At 46.7% G+C, this 21,881-nt stretch overlaps 1 protein-coding gene across 6 annotated transcripts in view; it reads left to right on the top strand.

Moving 5' to 3' along the window:
* EMID1 (EMI domain containing 1) overlaps positions 1-21,881 on the top strand; it is a 147,743-nt gene that overhangs the window by 27,488 nt on the left and 98,374 nt on the right. For 4 of the 6 annotated variants that reach the window (XM_075319989.1, XM_075319986.1, XM_075319987.1 and 1 more), the window contains exons 2-4: positions 4,624-4,737; positions 5,140-5,243; positions 7,551-7,706. In XM_075319989.1, coding sequence (XP_075176104.1) covers positions 4,624-4,737; positions 5,140-5,243; positions 7,551-7,706 — 374 coding nt within the window. The remainder of the gene's footprint in view (positions 1-4,623; positions 4,738-5,139; positions 5,244-7,550; positions 7,707-21,881) is intronic. The other 2 variants (XM_075319991.1, XM_075319990.1) reach the window with 1 other exon arrangement.

Here is a 21,881-nt window from a genome sequence, read left to right as displayed (position 1 = left end):
AAAAACCTGGTGACAGATTTGCTTAAGTCCCTGTGCGCACTAGAAAAAGGAGTCTGAAAGATTAGCACACTTGCATTAAAAAAATGCACCAATAACGCACCAAAACGCATGCATTTTACCGCATTTTTTATGCTTTTTTGATGCGTTTTTACTGCGTTTTTTTCTGCAGGTTTGTCCCTGCGTTTTTTTAACAATTTATCTATGGCAAGAAACCCAAGTACCTGCAGAAAAGAAGTGACATGCTCATTCTTTTTCTTAAGAAATTCTGCAGAAAGAATGTTCTTAAGAAAAAAACGCATTGTGCGCACAGCAATTTTTTTTCCATAGGTTTTGCTGGGGAATGTCTGCAGAAAGGTTACAACCATTTTCTCAAGAAATTTCTGCAGCAAAAACGCAGGTAAAAACACAGTGTGCGCACAGGGCCTTAAATTACTTCTGAACTCCTATTATTAAAGTGATTGCCCGGTCTAAGGCTATGTGTCCACGTTGCTTTTCCCTACTTGCAGTTCTAAATGCACGTTTTGTCCTTAATTGAATTAGCCAAAGTTGCCTTTTGCAGAACTTTAGCGCTGAAAACGCATGCGTATTTGCCGCGTATTTGATGCGTTTTTAGCGCTTTTTGAATGCTTTTTCAAATGCGTTTTGAACATCAAGACACTGATAAATAAAGTTACAACAGTCAAAACAAATGAAAAAAGAGAAAAAAGAGGGGCACATAAATATTTGTATGAAAAAAAAGAAAATAGCAAGATTTAATAGAATTATAGCGGTTCTTTAATAAAAAACGGAAATATAGCAATAAAATGATAATTTTCTTTACATAAATTGTCGGACTATGTGTGTGTGTAAAGGGACATATGAAATCATTATTTTGATGTGCAAAAAGCATGCGTTTTAGTAGTCCAAAACGCATGTTTTCTGCACCTAAAAAGCAGGTAAAACGCTGGAATTTTGATGTTTCTTGGTTACTCCCTGTTTCTCATTGACTTCTATGTTATCTAAACGTACCTCAAATGGCAAAAACAATTGACATGCTGCTTTTTAAAACGCATGGTTTTTGTCAAAAAATATGCAAATTTGACGCAGCGTTTTCAAATGCATGGTGGGCACAGGAAAACCCTATTTCCCATAGACTTTGCTGGGAAATCAAAACACAGCCATTTGGGCACTAAAAAGGTGCAGTTGAAAACGCTGCAGAAAAGCATGAAAAAACGCACCGTGGGCACATAGACTAAATTCATAAGTCTGCGTTCACTCTTTGTAACTCACATCTGGATTTAGTATTTGCATAGATGTATAGATCCATGAAACTCAATAGGACTGTGTGTTGTCCATGTATTTTCTCTTGGACAGGACATGGACCCATAGGCCACGTGCGTCAGTATTTGTAGCCAAAACTAGGAGTGGAACAATCAGAGGAAAAGTATAATAGAAACACCAGAACCACTTCAGTATTTCTTATTCACTTCTGGTTTTGGCTTACAAATGCTGAGGGGAAAAAAAAAATGAATGACCAAATATTCAATGTGTGCACGGGACCTTATAAATACTAAGGTAAAATCATCAAATAGTCAATGTGTTCACGTGGCCATAGACTTCCATTCATAGATGTGTCACACACGGACGTGTAAATGTAGTCTTATTGAAGGGAAGAGCTATCATTACCATAATATTAATTAGGCTTGGTGTATGGGTCATGAAAATCTCTAAATTTATTATGTATCCAACTACAGTATATCCCATACAGTGGCTTACGTTGTCCAGAGGCTTCCACATTGAAAGCCATATATGGCACGGTATACATATTTTTTGCTGGCTTCCTTTGTACTAAAAACGATAGCCATACTCATTTTGCATAAATTCATAAGTGAGATCATTTTCTAGAATATACAGTGTATGCCAAACATTCCCACAAAATATGTGACACCCAGAGATTTCAAAAGGAGGTTTTTTTTGTGGAGTCACTCCAAAATCCCGCTCTTCCTAATAATTTTTCGAGGAAATCCATTTTGCTGTAATAATGAGGAGTATTTTGAGTGTTACTTTTTTTAATTCTCATTGTTTTTTGAAACATGCTCAAGAAAAAATGTTATTTCTTTGAAGTGGATCCTCAATCCAAATATCTCCCAAAATCCGAACACTTCTTGAAGTGGATTCAGCTTTAAAAACTGGTGTTTTTCAATGTTTTAAGAACTCAGTGTGAAAATAGCCGTGGTGTGGAGTTGATAGAATGGGCCCTAATAGGGTAGAAGTTGTCTTCATGACACAAACAACCTTTTTAATGACAAGGTGAAACAATGTAGCAAGTTTAGAGACATTGGATTTATGTTTTTTAGTAGCTCACTACTATCAATGTGTCTTTTTACTATTTTGATCAAACTCGCCAATGCAAGTCAATGGCACAATGAAAAAAAAATCACACAAATGTCGCCTGTGTGCTCTACTTGTTTTACTGCTTATTGAGTAGGAATGATAACAATAAAAACATATGCAACAAGGATTGTGAAAACGGACACACAGGCAAAAAATGGCTCCAATACACTGAAAAAAACAAGGACCATTTTCCACATCTGAAAAACAACCCCTCAATTGTGAAACCGACGTAAGCACTCTTTCAGATGTCGGTTTTTCACTGGTAGGTCTTCTACTGATGACAGTCTATGGGACTGTTCACGTGTCCATGATTTGTTTTGTGGACCAACTGTTCCTTGAAAAGTCACTGAAACATGTTTGATATTTATACAAGTGTCAGATTAATCCAAGTGCCATTCTAGTGATGTCCATTTTTAGAGACTGTTATGCTAGCAGGGTGAGTGCAGTTTTAGGTGGTACATTGAACCAAAGGTACAGTTCACTTGCCTGGGGGAGGCAACTGAACCGGCCACCGAGTCTTCTCCAAGCGCTGGTAAGGAGCTGAAAGAGGGCAGCCCCAGGGAATCAGCAGTACCCTGGAAGCTGGCGCCACTGACACAGCACAGTCTCTGGGTAGAAGTCAGCAGCAGGCAGAGTAGTGGTTCTGTCCGGGATGGATATATATATTTGAAACGACAGCTGCAACCGGCGTGGATACTTGTGGCGGGGATCGTGATAGCCGGCGTGGATGGAATCGGCAGCAGCAGCAAAGCAGACTGACACAGCACTGAAATGCAAAAAGACGTCACCAGTAGTCTACAGCACAAAGCAGCACTAAGAGACCTGACAGCTAAAAATGTAAGAAACTCGTTGCCCAAGCACCTCCCATAGGGCAGAGGTGCCTTAAGTACCTGCAGCCTCCCAGCTGTCCCGAAAAACAAGGGGCGTGGCCACAGGAGCGTCCAACGGGCAGAGGCCGGAAGCCTGCAAGATGTGCAGACGCTCCGGGAAACTGCAGCATAGGACGGAGATGGGACCGCCACCGCAGGATGCCCAGATGTATGAGGAAACCGACGTCCCCACCGGGGGAGGAAGGCAGGACAGTGCAAGGATGCCAGTATGGGCGTTACAGACTGTAAGATAGCAGATGGTGGACAAGCTTCTTTTTTTTCCACCTTTAAAAAAAACCTGAAGAAAATCAAGCCAAAGTCTGATGAAACTCACATGGAAATATTGTAATACTCTAATGGAACTTTGATGAAAGTCATTGATGAAACTCGGCCCATTTTTCTTGTTAAGTGAAAAACAACTGTCTGAATGAGCCATAGACTATGGAGATCTATTAAGGGTGAATTCACACAACAGGAAAGGATTTTCAATAGCAGAAATTTTTGCATGTGTGAATTTTCCCTAATACTAGCGAAATGTATCAACATTGTGCCAGTCTCACCCTCAGTGCAGATCTCTGTGTGTTGATGAATTTGGATTGGCCAAAACACATTGCCAAGTTGAATCTGGTTTTGTTTTCTACAGGAAAGAAATTAGTCACATTAGCATGTTTTCAAGAAGAGCTTCATGAATATTACATTTAGCTCAAACACCATATTTAGCTGCAAAACACATTGAAGATTTGTTATGACTGATTGCCTGCAGTCTTCACATTTATGTTTGAGTGGCAGAAACTCTATGTTTTGCTCGGGTGTAACTGCAAAGACTACAGTATTGCCAGCTAATATTAGTTCTCACCAACCTTTGGTGCAACATAGGTGACAGATGGCCAAATAGAATATTAAAAAATTATAGGAGATATGTTCTTAAAGAAGCACTCCCATTAAAGTTTCAGCCTAATATATTGTAATCATCATATTATATAGCACTGAGTATTTACAATTGCTCATTTTACCCTTCTACCCAGTTAATTCCTCTGTTTTCCATTAGGTCTATGACATAATGTAATTAAAAATAGACTAGCTGACGCCTTCTAAGCTCTATGTAGAAACATGAGGTCTCTTTTTCCCTGCATGAGTCATCAGTGCAAAATCCCTTGCAGGGGGAGGAGGGAGCATCTGGATCAGGAGTTGAAGAGGGGAAGCATTCATGCAAGGAGAAGAGACTTCCTGTTTTTACATATAAAAGAGAAGAATTTACTGGGTAGAAAAGCAAAATGAGCAATTGTAAGTATACAAGTATATAAAAACATTGTAATAAGTATAACTTAAACAAATTCATATAGTTATTTACTTTTCATTTGTGACATCTCTGCTATTATAGAAATTGGTGCTCTGCACCCATCACTCGCACTGTAACATGTCAAGTTCAGAATGGCACTTTTCTGCAGAGGGTGTACCAGAACTGTCACTGGGCAGCAGGCTGCTCCGGAGGAAGGTAAGAATACAGACTACAAAGATACAATGTGGGAAATTCTTAGAATGTATGCACAACTTTTGTGGCGAAAGTTGCAAATTCTGTCACGTTTCATATTTGAGAGGTTTTTTGCCTCTTATTTGGTGAAATAAGAAGGTGAGGTTATCTAGGAGGAGGCTTGATATCACTTATATTACAATTTATAGAAAAATATGTATCTTTTCATAGCAGAGATTACAATTTCTGATGTAAGGACACTCAAAGTTAAAATTAAAGCTTTTACTTCAACATGCCTTAATTAAGACTGGTGTATGTAAAATACCTGCCTCAGTGTCCCTTCTTGTCCTTTATTGTACGTGTTCTGCAGAATTATTGTTTTAGTATTTGTTTACTGTATTCATTAATATCTTTTGTGATTTTTAGTTATAGGACAGTTGTCCGACCAACCTATAGACTCAGCTATAAGACAGTGACTACACTGGAGTGGAGATGCTGTCCAGGGTACAGAGGACCAAGCTGCGATGAGGGTAACCAATGTGACTTAACTATGTTGTACTGTATATGCTGGTCAATGTGTGGGCAGGAGAATGAAAATGTGAACTGAGGTTTTCTGGTCTATCCACATTGTGTTTTCAGTGTATGTTCATTGCATGTACTAGAAAATGCTCTTAGCCATATGTCAAACATGTTAACAGATGACAAAAGAAAGTCCTGGGATAGTATTTGTTTAATTTAAATTGAAGAGCCCACTAAAAAATATATGCATTACAATTTTTTTTTCTACATAGTGCCTATTGGTAGCGTATAGCATAAGGCAACATTTTCCAATGTATATGTACTTGTGAGGTTCATGCTGCCAACCTTTCCATGGGTGTGGTGTTGGTTCTAAGCTGCGGACAGAGAAATGAAAACAGCTTGTGCATGCAATAACAGCTTTACTAGGTATAGCGGCTTCTCATTAGAGACGTACTATACCAGTACCGGTGACTTCTAGATGACACAAACTGTACCCTGCTAGTATGAGGAAAAAAAACTAATACTCCTAGGCACTGGTTGGTGCCTAAAATGTCCTTCCTAACTATCTATCTTTACACCCTAAGTACTTTTGTAATTTGCTTTATTATACAGTACTCTACATTTCTCCCTATTTAGCAAATTACAATATGTGTTTTTTTTACTGCAAGTCTCAAATATGATGTCATAGAAGGCTGAGCCTGCACTCACTCCCCACAGCGTCAATCATGTCTCTTGGAACAGGATGTCTTCTGGAGGCAGCGCTGCAGTTACTTACTAGTTTCTTTCATTGCTGCCCCTTCTGAAAATATCCTGCATCCATGACAATAGACACTGTGGGAGATGTGACTTCAGAGTTGATACTCTACTTCTCTGATGTCATCAGAGGCGGAGATAGAAGCAGTGACTGACAGCAGTGCTGCCCCACAGACTCTAGCACCGCACTCAAACAAATTGTCTTCAAAATAACAGAACGTATGGCAAGGATGAATTATTTACATGATGGACCCAATTTGAACTAGATAAATCCCATAGACCTAAATGGAGTTGTTGCCCCCCAGTGTTCGGGAGCCACAGTAGGGTTGCCCTCTTCTCCGGGGGTGATGCTATGCCTGGAAGCAAGGAGAAGGGTTTCCCATGTTAGGTATACCAACATTCAACATCTCCTAACTCTGGGCCTGTAGGGGGAGCTCAAGAACCCGTTTTGAGGGAAGCTTCCCTAGTATACTGGCCTGGAGGAGGGGTTACTTACACACACACACACACACACACACACAGAAAGTGAAACACTGGAGACGAGGAAAGGCAAAGAACAAGCATGGGCACTGAAAAAGAGCGGTCTCCCAAGCTCTCACAGGACCAGGCGCAGTAGCAAGACACCGGGGTCCCTGACTGTTGGGTGCTAAAGCCCCATCAGTGAAGTCAGGAGGGAAGGAGATTTCAAGTCCTCTGGCCCAAAGAAAGCCCAAAGGTAAAGCAGCATAATAGAGCCCGGGGCTGTAGTCACACAGGCGGTGCCCAGGACCGGATCACATTGCTGCCCGCCATAAGGGAAAGGACAAACAACTAGGAAAAGGGTCACTGTGCGGCTCCAAGCCACAGAGACTCACACACATAGCACAACAAGGAAGGCCTCCAACCCACCTGGCAAAGTGAATCCCCTCATTGCTTCCAGGCTGACCGGACCCCATCACCTTCTGAAACAGACTCCCGGGGCTGTATTAACATCTGCCAAGTAAAGTTCAAGGAAACTACATCCCCCTGTGTTGTCCATTTATTACCAGCATCCTCAGTCCTGCACCCCAACGTTTAATCACAGATACTACCACTCCCATCCACCCTGGGGCCTAGCTCTACCTGTGGAGAGCTGCAATACCCAAGCTGAGTCACCATCTGCCCCAGAAAAGAAACTTCCCGCAGCGGCGGCTAATAACTGGCCGCATACCACAGGTGGCGTCACGAATAACTACTCCCATCAGCCTCATCCCTATCTAAATTGACACCGCCGGGGTCACGAAATCGGGCCAGGCCGCTGTGATATCCCAAACCTACACCGGCCCGGGGACGAGTAACCCCCGAGACCCCATGGGCACGTGAGAATCACTTGGTTAACATGGGATAACCTGAGCAGTGACTGTGGGAAGTAACAGTGTTACTTATTTTCTTACATTCCCCAAGGTTTATCCATACCTCCTAACTTCAAAATAACATAAAGAGGGACATATAATGAGGCATGAATAGTGCGCCGTTGTCAAATTTTGACCACGCTCCTACCCACACCCAATGCCACACCCATGTGCCATTTCTTTCTACTCTGGCAGGAGCAGATGTCAGAGGGTCAGTGGCAGTGAGGGACATTTTGCAGATGCCTGAGACTGCAGAGCATAGACCTAAATCCGGGACTGTCCAACTGCATTCAAGACGGTTTGGACTAGAGATGAGCGGATCGATTCACGGGACTCTAGTCCCGCATCCAGGTCAGTGGTACCTAGCGTTTGGATAGGACATTGTGAATCTCTTATCTTCCAGCATCCCCAGCATGGCTTTTGATTATCAAGGGCTGGTGAGACTTCATCTGTGCGTCATGCTTATTTCTAGTTGGGATCTATGGATTTATTTTTTGTTCATTCTTTCATAATCGGAGCAGCCATAACTTTCTTGTTTTTATATAAGCTTCACTAAATGACATGTTGCTTTCTGTGTCTATAAGGCCGTGTTCACACGCTGCATAAATAGTGTTTTTGTTTTATGCAGGTGTCTGCACAAAACTACTCAAAAACAAGCTCCTCTGATTATTTCATATTTTCTGCATTTTTTATGCCTTTTCTCCCCTTAGGCTGAGTTCACATGTCCTGAACGGATCCTGTAGAGATCCGTTGGCAAAATTATGTTTGCCGGATGCGGGTTTTTTTAACATGGGAGCCTATGGAGAACGGATCCGTTAACAGATTTCTATTTATCTTCCATTTGAAACTGATCGTGTAAAAAAAAAAAAATCATCTGTTACAAATGCAAGAATAACTGGTTACTAAATAACAATCCGCTAACAGATCTGTTCTCCATAGACTCTTATGTTAAAAAAAAATGGATCCAGCAGACATCAGTTATTTAACAACGTCCAAAAAAAGTTGTGTTTTGGTAACAAATCTCTGCAGGATCCATCCTAACGGATGATTACAGGACATACAAACTTAGCCTTATTTGATGCATTTTTGGCGCAGATGTGATGCTGTGTTTTTTTTTATAGTACAGAAAAGCTTTGATTCTGCACTTAAAAAATAATTGCAATTTTTTTATATGCTTTTTTTTAGGTTCTATATAGAATCCTCTAAAGAATAAAAAGCATCAAAGCCAAGGGTGACTTTTTCATTAAATCAAATCCCACTTTGCTGGGACAGTAAAACACAGCAGAATTTCTGTGCAAAAAAAAAAAGCAGCCTAAAAATGCAGAAATTCCATTGTGAACATGGCCAAAATGTCCAAGCAAAACGGATGTGACTTCATGAAATCTCCGCACTCATGACATCACCAGAGCCTGTAGCTCAACAGTTTAGCTTCTGTCTACAACTGTCGAGGTTGTCGGCTCAAGTCCCAGGGACACACACAAAATAAAGAGAAAATCACATTTTTGCAATTGGAAAGAAATTTATATTTTTGTAATTGTTTTTTATTATTATTTTACTAATTTTATAGGAACAAAACAAACTGATTATTTCTTTATGTCTAAAAAAAAGGTACCTAGCAATACACTGCTGTGTACAGATGTATCTCTATGTACCTTTATAATCTGCTTCTGGGTTTCCTGCCTACAATAGAGGTTAAAGCTGGTGTCACACTAAACGACAGCGACAACGACGTCGCTGTTACGTCACCATTTTCGGTGACGTAACAGCGACCTTTTAAGTCGCTGTTATGATCGCTGCTTAGCTGTCAAACACAGCAGAAGCAGCGATCATAAGGTCGCTGTGCTACATGTTCAGAGAGCAGGGAGCCGCGCTTAGCGCTGGCTCCTTGCTCTCCTGCAGCACACATCGGGTTAATTAACCCGATGTGTGCTGCAGCTACATGTCACAGTTCAGAGAGCAGGGAGCCGCGCTTAGCGCTGGCTCCTTGCTCTCCTGCAGCACACATCGGGTTAATTAACCCGATGTGTGCTGCAGCTACATGTCACAGTGCAGAGAGCAGGGAGCCGCGCGCACTGCTTAGCGCTGGCTCCTTGCTCTCCTTGCTACAGTATACATCGGGTTAATTACCCGATGCGTACTGCAGCCACATGTCACAGTGCAGGAGCCGGCACTGGCAGCAAGAGCGGAGGCTGGTAACCAGCGTAAACATCGGGTAACCAGGGAAAGGACTTCCCTTGGTTACCCGATGTTTACGCTGGTTACAGCTTACCGCAGCTGCCAGTGCCGGCTCCTGCTCGCTTCATTTCGTCGCTCTCTCGCTGTCACACACAGCGATGTGTGTGTCACAGCGGGAGAGTGACGACCAAAAAATGAAGCTGGACATTCAGCAACGACCGGCGACCTCACAGCAGGGGCCAGGTCGTTGCTGGATGTCACACACAGTGACAGCGACGGGACGTCGCTGCAACGTCACAGAAAATGGTGACGTAGCAGCGACGTCGTTGTCGTCGTCGTTATGTGTGACACCAGCTTAAGTATACACTTCTAATTGAAGTTATTTGCTAATATTATTACACCTAGTACATATACAATCTTGGAGATGGGAATAAGCCTTTAAGTTACTCTAAGCTTTGATAAAGTAGACTCCTCTAGTGTCCCCATATATATACATGCAACGCTCAGCATACACTGTGTGCAGAATTATTAGGCAAATGAGTATTTTGATCACATGATACTTTTTATACATGTTGTCCTACTCCAAGCTGTATAGGTTTGAGAGCAAACTACCAATTAAGTAAATCAGGTGATGTGCATCTCTGTAATGAGGAGGGGTGTGGTGTAATGACATCAACACTCTATATAAGGTGTGCTTAATTATTAGGCAACTTCCTTTCCTTTGGCAAAATGGGTCAGAAGAGAGATTTGACAGGCTCTGAAAAGTCCAAAATTGTGAGATGTCTTGCACAGGGATGCAGCAGTCTTGAAATTGTCAAACCTTTGAAGCGTGATCACCGAACAATCAAGCATTTCATGGCAAATAGCCAACAGGGTCGCAAGAAGCGTGTTGGGCAAAAATGGCGCAAAATAACTGCCCATGAATTGAGAAAAATCAAGCGTGAAGCTGCCAAGATGCCATTTGCCACTAGTTTGGCTATATTTCAGAGCTGCAACGTTACTGGGGTATCAAAAAGCACAAGGTGGGCCATACTCAGGGACATGGCCAAGGTAAGGAAGGCTGAAAAACGACCACCTTGGAACAAGAAACATAAGATACAATGTCAAGACTGGGCCAAGAAATATCTTAAGACTGATTTTTCAAAGGTTTTATGGACTGATGAAATGAGAGTGACTCTTGATGGGCCAGATGGATGGGCCAGAGGCTGGATCAGTAAAGGGCAGTGAGCTCCACTCAGACGCCAGCAAGGTGGAGGTGGGGTACTGGTAGGGGCTGGCATCATCAAAGATTAACTTGTGGGACCTTTTCAGGTTGAGGATGGAGTGAAGCTCAACTCCCAAACCTACTGCCAGTTTCTGGAAGACAACTGGAAGACATGATTTTCATGCAGGACAATGCTCCATCACATGCATCCAACTACTCCACAGCGGGGCTGGCCAATAAAGGTCTAAAGGATGAAAAAATAAGGACATGGCCCCCTTGTTCACCTGATCTGAACCCTATAGAGAACCTGTGGTCCCTTGTAAAATGTGAGATCTATAGGGAGGGAAAACAGTACACCTCTCGGAACAGTGTCTGTTGTGGCTGCTGCACACAATGTTGATCGTAAACAGATTAAGCAACTGATAGAATCTATGGATCGTAGGCTGTTGAGTGTCATCATAAAGAAAGATGGCTATGTTGGTCACAAATTTGACTTTGAATTTGGTGCAAATAAACAAGTGAGATGGGAATATATTCGGTTTTTATTAAGTTGCCTAATAATTCTGCACAGTAATAGTTACCTGCACAAACAGATATCCTCCTAAGATAGCCAAATCTAAAAATAAAACACTCCAACTTCCAAAAATATTAAGCTTTGATATTTATGAGTCTTTTGGGTTGATTGAGAACATAGTTGTTGATCAATAATAAAAAAAATCCTCTAAAATACAACTTGCCTAATAATTCTGCACACAGTGTAAATGAGTACACCTCAGCAGATTTGTCCAAAAACCTTTTGTTTCCGTTTAGAATCAACTTTTTCTACGGGATAACAGATTACAAAATACTCACACAACTGAGGGTCATTGATTGCAAACAGGATTTGTTTTTTTGCACACCCAAAAAAGTAATTTTCATAACATCTTCATTGAAGACCATGTTGCAAAAACTACATCCAATTGAAAGTCCTAGAAGCAAAGTTAAAGACTGAACTACTAAATTCTAATTAACAAGAATTCAGTAGGTAAGTCTAAATATTCATTAGACAGGTGTACAGCAGACAGTTGACTGACTATAAAAGAGCATTGTTTAATAAAGAAAACCCCTTCCTATTTTATGCTGTCAGCAATAGCACCACATGGAAGAGAAATATCATAAGACCTGAGAAAGAAAATAATTTTTCCGCCCAAGAAAAATGAAGATCAGCAAAGCTTTATTAGAAGTCAGAATGCTGTTGCAAAAGTGATACAAAAATTTCGCAAAATTGGAACTGCAACCATATCACAGAGACATCCAGGCTGACCATGACCTTGGTAAGACTCTGGTAAGAGTTCTCAGCCTCTAGATGTCCAAGCAGCTGGGAACTCCAGGATCCTTATTGGCTCCTTTAAGGTTTACGGCCTCACAGCAACCGTACTGTTGGACTGCTGTGCCACCGTATCCCGCAATCCAACAGTCCAGCAATCAGGTCAAAGGAGTTCACACTCGGGCTCCCCCAGTGCTCTCAGTGAACTCTATTGAACCGGCTGCCAGATTGTCAGATTGCGGGACATGGCCGCACAGCAGCCTGGCAATTCAGCAGCGGGTTCAACTGAGTTGACTGAGGGCACCGGAGGAGTCCCCAAGTATGAACTCTGGTGACCTGACTGCCGTACCGCTGTGTCTTGCAGTCTGGCAATGTAGCAGCAGATTCACTAGTGGTCACACTTGGTATCATGGGAACCCGGTTGTAAACTCTGGTAACCTGACTGACGTCACCGCTTCTCACAGCCGGGTCCCCCACTTCCCTCAGTGTGTCCCAGGAGCTGCAGTGATCGTTCACGTTTTCCATCACTGCAGCTTTTGTAGAGGATCGTTGTAGGACGTCGTTTGGATTATGACACTACTCTGTCTTACTCCTCCTGGACCTGTCCTCTACCTTTGACACAGTGGACCATTGCCTTCTACTACAGATTCTCTAAACTCTGGGCATCACAGACCTGGCCCTATCTTGGATCTTCTCATACCTAACCAACCGAACTTTCAGAGTCTCCCACTCACACCACTTCCTCATCTGTCGGTGCCCACCAAGGTTCAGCTCTTGGACACCTGCTGTTCTCCATCTACACCTTCGGCCTGGGACAGCTCATTGAGTCCCACGGTTTTCAGTATCATCTTTACGCTGACAATACACAGATCTACCTCTCTGGACCTGACATCACCTCCTTACTAACCAGAATCCCACAATGTCTTTCTTCTATTTCATCCTTTTTCCTCTGCTCATTTTCTAAAACTTTACATGGACAAAAATGGAATTCATTCTTTCCTCCTCCTCATACAACCCCCCTAACAGACCTGTCCATCGAAGTTGATGGCTGCTCACTCTAACCAGTCACGCATGATCGTTTCCTCACTATGCTATCTACCCTCACCTACTGTATCCACACTCATCCAATGTAAACTATGAACCCTCATGGGCAGGGTCCTCCCTCCTCCTTTATCAATCTGTGCCTTGCATTGTTCATGATTATTGTACTTGTTCCTATTATTTATACCCGTTTTCATATGTAAAGTGCCATGGAATTAATGGCGCTATAATAATAACAAATAATAATAATTTGACAATAGGTGTATGGAAGCTGGAGCTCTCATCTATACAAGTCCTGGCTGGAGGGATGATTGTGACCCCCCGACTATAAACAACGTTTTACAAAGACTTGTGCTGTTCTTCAACCTCTCATAAGCAACAGGGAGTAAATTAGAGTGAATCTGTCACCAGGTTTTTGCTCCCCCATCTGAGAGCAGCATAATGTAAAGACAGGTACCTTGATTCCAGCGATGTGTCATTTACTAAGCTGTTACCACAATAATAAAATATGCCATGACATATGTGGAAATTAGGCAGTATCAGACAGTCAACGTTAAAATGTCCACTCCATATATGCTCAAGGACCCTCTCTGTGCTTTTGATTCTCATAGGCATTGGTCATATGAAAGCTACGTACCACATTCAATAGAATTAAACAGTACACTGATTAAAAAACACCAAAAACATTTTCCCATAATCTAAAAGAGCAGCAGTTTTCTGTCACTGTCCCTACAGTATAGCTCTGCAAATAAATTACAAATAGCTGCAGTGTCACTTTAATGTCATAGACATTCCTCAGCTTCCAAGACCTGTAATAGTGTTACTTGGAAGCAGTGGGTCTTCTTCATGCTACAGTATAAAGGAGTAATGTTTTCAGCTTTCAAATACAGTTTGTGTATTAAGTTTTCATGTTAGGCCTAAGCCACACTGCATGAAAAACGGTGCGAGTGTAGTGCGATAAAAAAATCGCACTCCACTCAACCATAATCAGACCGAGAAAACAATCGCAGTATGCTGCAAGTGTAATGCGATCCTTGTTTCTCTTGCACCCATTCAAGTCTATGGGGTGAGGGAAACATCACACTGCACTCGCAGTACACCGGTGTACTGCGAGTGCAGGGCGAGAATGGCAATAGCCGACTATGGAGGAGAGAGGGAGATAAATCCCTCCCCTCCTTTGTGCTGGCTCACCCCTCCGCAGCACCGGCCCGCCCCTCCTCAGTGCCGGCCCGCCCCACACAGCTGAGGTCCGCTGGCATGATTAGACCTCAGTTGCAGGGACACTCGCATGACACTCGGCTCTGCTGTACTGCCAGCGTGCGCCGAGTGTCATGCGAGGGGATCGCAGTAATCCCCGTGTGGCCCCGGCCTCATTAACATAGAAAGACTATAAGAACTCCAGTTCAGTTATCACAGTCAATGATGGAAGGGAAGAGTGAAGGGCGAAGTGGAAATCTGAGAGCAGGTCACCAGCAGATCAAGGACAGAAGGAACAAACTCTTGGACAGAGGAAGGATCAAAATAATCATGTGCTTTTTATTGTGTTTCATGCCCTGGACACACTTACTAGTGAACAGTGTCTTAGTGGATGAAGACCCTATTCCAAATCTTACATGAAGCTTCATGGGTAGCCCATGGCCATAGCAATTCTTAACAGTGGGCAAAATGGGCTAGTGAAGCCTGGATGTTGAGTGGTAGTTCTGTCAATAATTGTGTGTAGTGAGCAAAATGAGATTAGAAGGATTCAGGACTAACCTATAGTAGAATTACATACTGTCTAATAACATAATGGTAATATGCCACCGTATTAATATGGTAGAAAATATAGAACACTTTAATGTTGCTGTTTCCTGTATTCATAGTCATTTGCTCCAAATCCAAGAGGTGAGTGAGGCCTTGCACGTGTCACGGCCAGGTGTACGGGCAGGCCCAGGAGGTGGATCCACTGGACCGAACTCCTAGATGGTAGGAAAGAGTCCGGCAGCTGGAACACTAGAAACAGCAGAACAGTCCTTGCACACGGGAATAGCGGAGAAGTCCCTGGGACCACGGAGTTATGGGTGGTGGTCCGGGTGACGCAGCTCAGGTTCGGAAGCCGAGATGATGTCAGGCGGGGTCCGGAACCTTGGGAGCAAGATGACGGGTCACCGCAGGGATCCGAGATGGTGCGGACTGTCAGGATGGCAGAAGGACAGCGTTCGGGGTTCAGGATGCGGCAGACTGGATGGCGAGGCAAGCACGGCTCTACAAAGAGAGATAGGTGAGTACATGCACTGAAACACCAGGAGACCTGACTCCTAGCTTAGGGAACACGAAGATCAGGCCCCGCCCCCTTGGACAATACACCCCTTTATACCCTGTACCTGATTAGCCTCATTACCTGTTAATGGACGCTGGCCCTTTAAGAAAGGGTCAGTGACCGCGCGCGCGCCCTAATGCGCATGCGCGCAGCCCGGGTGCCAGAAGCCAGGGAAGGAGGCTGAGAAGAGGACGCAGGGGAGCCGGCCAGGGCCTGGGAAGCCGTCGGGCGCCGCGATCGGGGACCAGGGGGCCTGGGAAGGACGGGGACCGGAGGCTGGAGAGCGGGGAGCGTGGCAGGTGAGCCGGGGAGCGGGGCTGAGGACCCGGGGAGCGGAGCAGAGGACTCGGGGAGGGAAGCCAAGGACCCGGGGAGCGTGACAGTACCCCCCCCCCACGCCCCCCTCCCCGCAACCGGGACATGAAGGCACGGATCAGAGGAGTGCCCACGTTCTCCCTGGGCTCCCAGGACCTATCCTCAGGACCATACCCCTCCCAGTCCACCAGGAAGAACTGACGACCTCGAACGGTCTTCATGGCCACGATATCCCTTACCGCATAGATGTCGTCATCGGCAATAGGTGGAGGAGCCGGACTGGCAGCAGCGGAGAAGGGACCAAGGACGACCGGCTTGAGCAGGGAGACGTGGAAAGAGTTGGGAATCCTCATCGTGGCCGGGAGCTGTAGCTTGTAGGAGACCTCATTGATCTTGCTGAGGACCTTAAACGGCCCGATGTAGCGAGGACCCAGCTTGTAGGAAGGTATCTTCAATCGGATGTACTGGGAAGCAAGCCAGACCAGGTCACCAGGAGAGAAACACGGAGGGTCCAGACGCCTCTTGTCAGCGTGTTTCTTCATCCGCTGGGAAGCGCGTCCAAGGGACGCCTTGACAGAGTCCCAAATGGTAGCGAAGTCACGGGCTACAGTATCAGCCGCAGGGACATCCGAAGAAGGGGATATAGGCAATGGAACGGAGGGCTGAAGTCCGTAAACGACATGGAAGGGAGATTTGGAGGACGACTCACTGATATGGTGGTTATGTGAGAATTCAGCCCAAGGCAGAAGCGTGGACCAGTCGTCGTGATGGGCGTTGACATAGTGACGTAAGAAGGATGTCAAGATTTGATTGACCCTCTCCACTTGGCCATTAGACTGAGGATGGTAAGCAGAAGAAAAGTCCAGAGTCACTCCCAGATGCTTGCAGAGCGCCCTCCAGAAGCGGGAGGTGAACTGAGTTCCTCTGTCGGACACGATGTGGGATGGAAAGCCATGCAAGCGGAAGATGTGATGTATATAGGCTTCCGCGAGTTCCTGAGCAGAGGGCAGTCCGGCCATAGGGACGAAGTGAGCCATTTTGGAGAACCGGTCCACCACGACCCATATGACTGTGTGTCCGGAGGATAATGGCAAGTCCGTAATAAAATCCATCGCTATGTGTTGCCACGGAACTGAGGGTATAGGCAGAGGCAGAAGACGGCCATAGGGCAGGTGTTTGGGCGTCTTGTTCCTGGCACAAGAGGAGCAGGCAGAGACATAAGCAGCGACGTCCGTGCGAAGGGATGGCCACCAGTAATGGCGTACAATCGCACCCCATGTTCTCTTCTGGCCTGCATGACCGGCTGTTTTGGAGGCATAACCCCAGTGTAACACTTTTTGCCTGTCAGTCTCAGAGACATAGGTCTTCCTGGGCGGTATCTGGGCCAGAGTGACAGGGGCCACCGTGATAATCTTGCTAGGAGGGATGATAGGTTGGGTAGTCTCTCCCTCCTGCTCCATGGGCACGAAAGACCTAGACAAGGCATCAGCGCGTACATTCTTGTCCGCGGGTCTGAAATGGAGCTGGAAGTCAAACCTGGCAAAGAATAAGGACCACCTGGCTTGCCGTGGGTTCAGTCTCTGAGCGGACCGCAGGTATTCCAGGTTCTTGTGGTCCGTGTAGATAATCACGGGGTACACTGCTCCTTCCAGGAGGTAACGCCACTCCTCCAGAGCCAGTTTGACTGCCAATAGTTCTCGGTCACCGATGGTGTAATTACGTTCCGGCGCGGAGAAGCTCTTGGAGAAGAAACCGCAAGTCACCATCTTGCCGGAGGAGGATTTCTGCATGAGCACTGCTCCAGCCCCCGAGGAGGAGGCATCCACTTCCAAGGTGAACTGGCGGTTTAACTCCGGACGGTGGAGTACAGGAGCGGAGGCAAATGCTCGCTTCAGGGAGCAAAACGCGGCGTCAGCCGCAGGTGACCAGTCCTTTGGATTAGCCTCCTTTTTGGTCAAAGCGGAGAGAGGAGCAGTCAGGGCAGAGAAGTGAGGGATAAACTGGCGGTAGTAGTTGGCGAATCCCAGGAACCGTTGGATTGCCTTCAGTCCAGAAGGAGGAGGCCAGTTGAGTATGGAGGAGACCTTCTTTGGATCCATCTGCAGTCCAGTGCCCGAGATGATGTATCCCAGGAAAGGGAGAGAAGACTGCTCAAAGACGCACTTCTCATATTTGGCGTAAAGACGATTCTCCCTCAGTCTTTGCAGAACCAGCTGTACGTTCTCTCTATGGGTCTGGAGGTCCGGAGAGAAGATAAGGATGTCATCCAGATAAACTACGACACAGACGTAGAGGAGGTCCCGGAATATGTCGTTCACCAATTCTTGGAAGACTGCTGGTGCGTTACACAGGCCGAAGGGCATCACGCAGTATTCATAGTGCCCATCGCGAGTATTAAACGCGGTCTTCCATTCGTCCCCAGAGCGGATACGAACTAGGTTGTAGGCACCACGAAGATCCAGCTTGGTGAACACACGGGCTCCTCTGAGCCGGTCGAACAATTCGGGGATGAGCGGCAGAGGGTACTTGTTTTTGACGGTGATCTGATTTAGACCCCGGTAGTCGATGCATGGGCGTAGGTCACCCTCTTTCTTCTTCACGAAGAAGAAGCCTGCTCCCGCAGGAGAGGAGGATCTCCGGATGAATCCCTTTGCCAGGCTTTCCGTGATGTAGGTGGACATGGCCCTGGTTTCGGCCGGAGACAACGGATATATCCGTCCTCGAGGTGGTGTTGTTCCTGGGAGCAGGTCGATGGCACAATCGTAGGGACGGTGTGGCGGAAGTACCTCAGACTCCTTCTTGTCAAAAACGTCTGCGAAGGACCAATAGGCCGAGGGCAGTTCCGGTAGGTTCTCTGGAACCGGAGGTCGTTGGATAGGTTGTATGGACTTCAGACACTTCTCATGACAAGCAGAACCCCATCGGGTGATTTCGCCAGTACCCCAGCTGACTGATGGTTCGTGTGTCCGCAACCAGGGAAGTCCCAGCAGGATCTGGTGGGACATGTGTGGAAGGACATAGAGAGTGATGTTCTCGGTGTGCAGGGCACCGATACGCAGTTCGACCGGTCTGGTGACCCAGGAGATGGTATCAGAGAGGGGTCTCCCATCCACAGAGGCAATCACTAGGGGCTTCTCGAGTAGAGTAACAGGCAGCTGGTACTTGTCCACCGTGGCCTGCTGGATGAAATTGCCTGCTGCTCCAGAGTCGAGGTATGCCTCAGCCGTGAAGCGCGTCTCTCCCGTTGACACTTGCACAGTCCACATAACCGGGTCTGAGAGAGTCCCAGCACCTAGGGTGGCCTCTCCTACCAACCATAGGCTTTGGAGTTTCCCGGCCTTTCCGGACAGGAGCGTAGGAGGTGAGTGTCCTCTCCGCAGTAAAAGCAGAGGCCCTTGGCGAGCCGCTCTGCTCGACGTTGTTCAGATTGCCGTACTCGGTCGATCTGCATGGGCTCGTGGACGAGAATCCCAGCTGTTGATGACTGCGATACGGAGGGCTTCTGTGGAGGAGGGGAATGTCGTACCGGACGTCTCTCCCGAGACAGCTCTTTGGAGCGCTCCTGAAAACGAATGTCCACACGAGTTGCTAGGGCAATCAGGGCATCTAGGGTGGAGGGCACGTCACGACCCGCCAACTCATCTTTGATGCGACTCGAAAGTCCTTCCCAGAAGGCGGCTGTCAGGGCCTCATTATTCCACCCGAGTTCAGAAGCCAAAGTGCGGAAACGGATGGCGTATTGGCCCACCGTCAGTGTTCCTTGACGTAGGCGGAGAAGTGATGAAGCAGACGCAGAGGCGCGTCCCTGCTCGTCAAAGGTACTGCGAAAGGCCTGCAGGAACTCTTGAAGATCCTTGGTCATGGGGTCCTCCTTCTCCCACAAGGGGTTCATCCACGCCAGTGCCTCGCCCTCCAGGTGAGACATTATAAAGGCGACCTTGGCTTGGTCGGAGGCGAACAGATGTGGCAGCTGCGTGAAATGAAGGGAACATTGGTTTATGAAGCCCCTGCAGGTCTTGGGATCTCCAGCATAACGAGGTGGTAACGCCAAACGGAGTCGGGAGGCATCCGACGCGGCTGCCACTGGTGCGGGAGCCGTGGATTGCCTAGTGGGGGACCTGGTTGCCGCAGGCGTCATTGATGCTTGTAACGTGTACAGGCGGGTGTCCACGGAGGTCATAAATTGCAGCATGCGGGTCTGGACTTCACGCTGGCGTTGGAGTTCCTCTTGCAGGGCCAATAGTGCTGCAGCGGGATCCATGGCCTGATCTTACTGTCACGGCCAGGTGTACGGGCAGGCCCAGGAGGTGGATCCACTGGACCGAACTCCTAGATGGTAGGAAAGAGTCCGGCAGCTGGAACACTAGAAACAGCAGAACAGTCCTTGCACACGGGAATAGCGGAGAAGTCCCTGGGACCACGGAGTTATGGGTGGTGGTCCGGGTGACGCAGCTCAGGTTCGGAAGCCGAGATGATGTCAGGCGGGGTCCGGAACCTTGGGAGCAAGATGACGGGTCACCGCAGGGATCCGAGATGGTGCGGACTGTCAGGATGGCAGAAGGACAGCGTTCGGGGTTCAGGATGCGGCAGACTGGATGGCGAGGCAAGCACGGCTCTACAAAGAGAGATAGGTGAGTACATGCACTGAAACACCAGGAGACCTGACTCCTAGCTTAGGGAACACGAAGATCAGGCCCCGCCCCCTTGGACAATACACCCCTTTATACCCTGTACCTGATTAGCCTCATTACCTGTTAATGGACGCTGGCCCTTTAAGAAAGGGTCAGTGACCGCGCGCGCGCCCTAATGCGCATGCGCGCAGCCCGGGTGCCAGAAGCCAGGGAAGGAGGCTGAGAAGAGGACGCAGGGGAGCCGGCCAGGGCCTGGGAAGCCGTCGGGCGCCGCGATCGGGGACCAGGGGGCCTGGGAAGGACGGGGACCGGAGGCTGGAGAGCGGGGAGCGTGGCAGGTGAGCCGGGGAGCGGGGCTGAGGACCCGGGGAGCGGAGCAGAGGACCCGGGGAGGGAAGCCAAGGACCCGGGGAGCGTGACAGCACGCCACCATACGGTGCATTTTTTTGGGCGTTGTACAGTTTGGCAAAACAGCTGTGTTTCTTCCTGGCTGTGACAGAAGGAAGATGTAAATCTACAGCAGATTTCAGATTATTTCAGTCTCTGTGACCTGTGCCCCTTGTGCGGGATCTCACAGTTTCCTAACATAGCATCTCCTGAGGGGAACAGCGGGTGAAGGGTGTAGGAAAGATGGCACGATAAATTACAAACCGGAATTTCCCCCTGCTCGCTTATTTAAATAGAGATTATTATTATTATTATTATTAAGGATCGGTTAAAAAAACATTGAAAATGTTATGAAGAACCAATTGCACATACTGTATATTGTACATGATATAGCCATATATGCTGTATACTGGTAAAGAGGGGGGGCGGCAATACAACATAGTAGGCTGCGACCTCAGTATTAGGGCACACTCACATCATCGTATACAGTAAAGCGGGCTTTACACGCTACGAGATCGCTACAGCGATCTTGTTGGGGTCACGGATTTTGTGACGCACATCCGGCCGCTGTAGCGATCTCGTTGTGTGTGACTCCTAGGAGTGATTTTGGATCGTTGCAAAAATGTCCAAAATCGCTCCTCGTTGACATGGGGGTCCTCTCCCAATTATTGCTGCTGTCGCTTGGGCGAAGTTGATCCTCATCCCTGCGGTAGCACACATCGCTACGTGTGACACCGCAGGAATGAGGAACCTATCCTTACCTGCCACACACCAGTAATGAGGAAGGAAGAAAGTGGGCGGGATGTTCGTCCCGCTCATCTCCGCCCCTCCGCTTTGATTGGGCGGCCTCTTAGTGACGCCGAACGAACCGTTCCCTTAGAAAGGAGGCGGTTCGCCGGTCACAGCGACGTCGCCGAGCAGGTAAGTACGTGTTACGCTGCCGTAGCGATAATGTTCGCTACGGCAGCGATCTTCACATATAGGCATAACGATAGGGGCGGGTGCTATCACGCTAGCATCGGCTAGCGATCTCGTAGAGTGTAAAGCCACCCTAAATCAGATGAGGGCTAACTGATAAAAAAAGGTATTGCACTCAGACCAATGTTATTCAATGAGGATGTTCTGATGAACTTTTTTTTCCTCAGGGATCACTCACACGAGCGTAAAC

The sequence above is a fragment of the Anomaloglossus baeobatrachus genome, chromosome 1, assembly GCF_048569485.1.
Source record: "Anomaloglossus baeobatrachus isolate aAnoBae1 chromosome 1, aAnoBae1.hap1, whole genome shotgun sequence".
Taxonomy (NCBI): domain Eukaryota; kingdom Metazoa; phylum Chordata; class Amphibia; order Anura; family Aromobatidae; genus Anomaloglossus; species Anomaloglossus baeobatrachus.
Note: the sequence above shows the minus strand (reverse complement) of the source record. Positions and strands in the feature narration are given on the sequence as shown.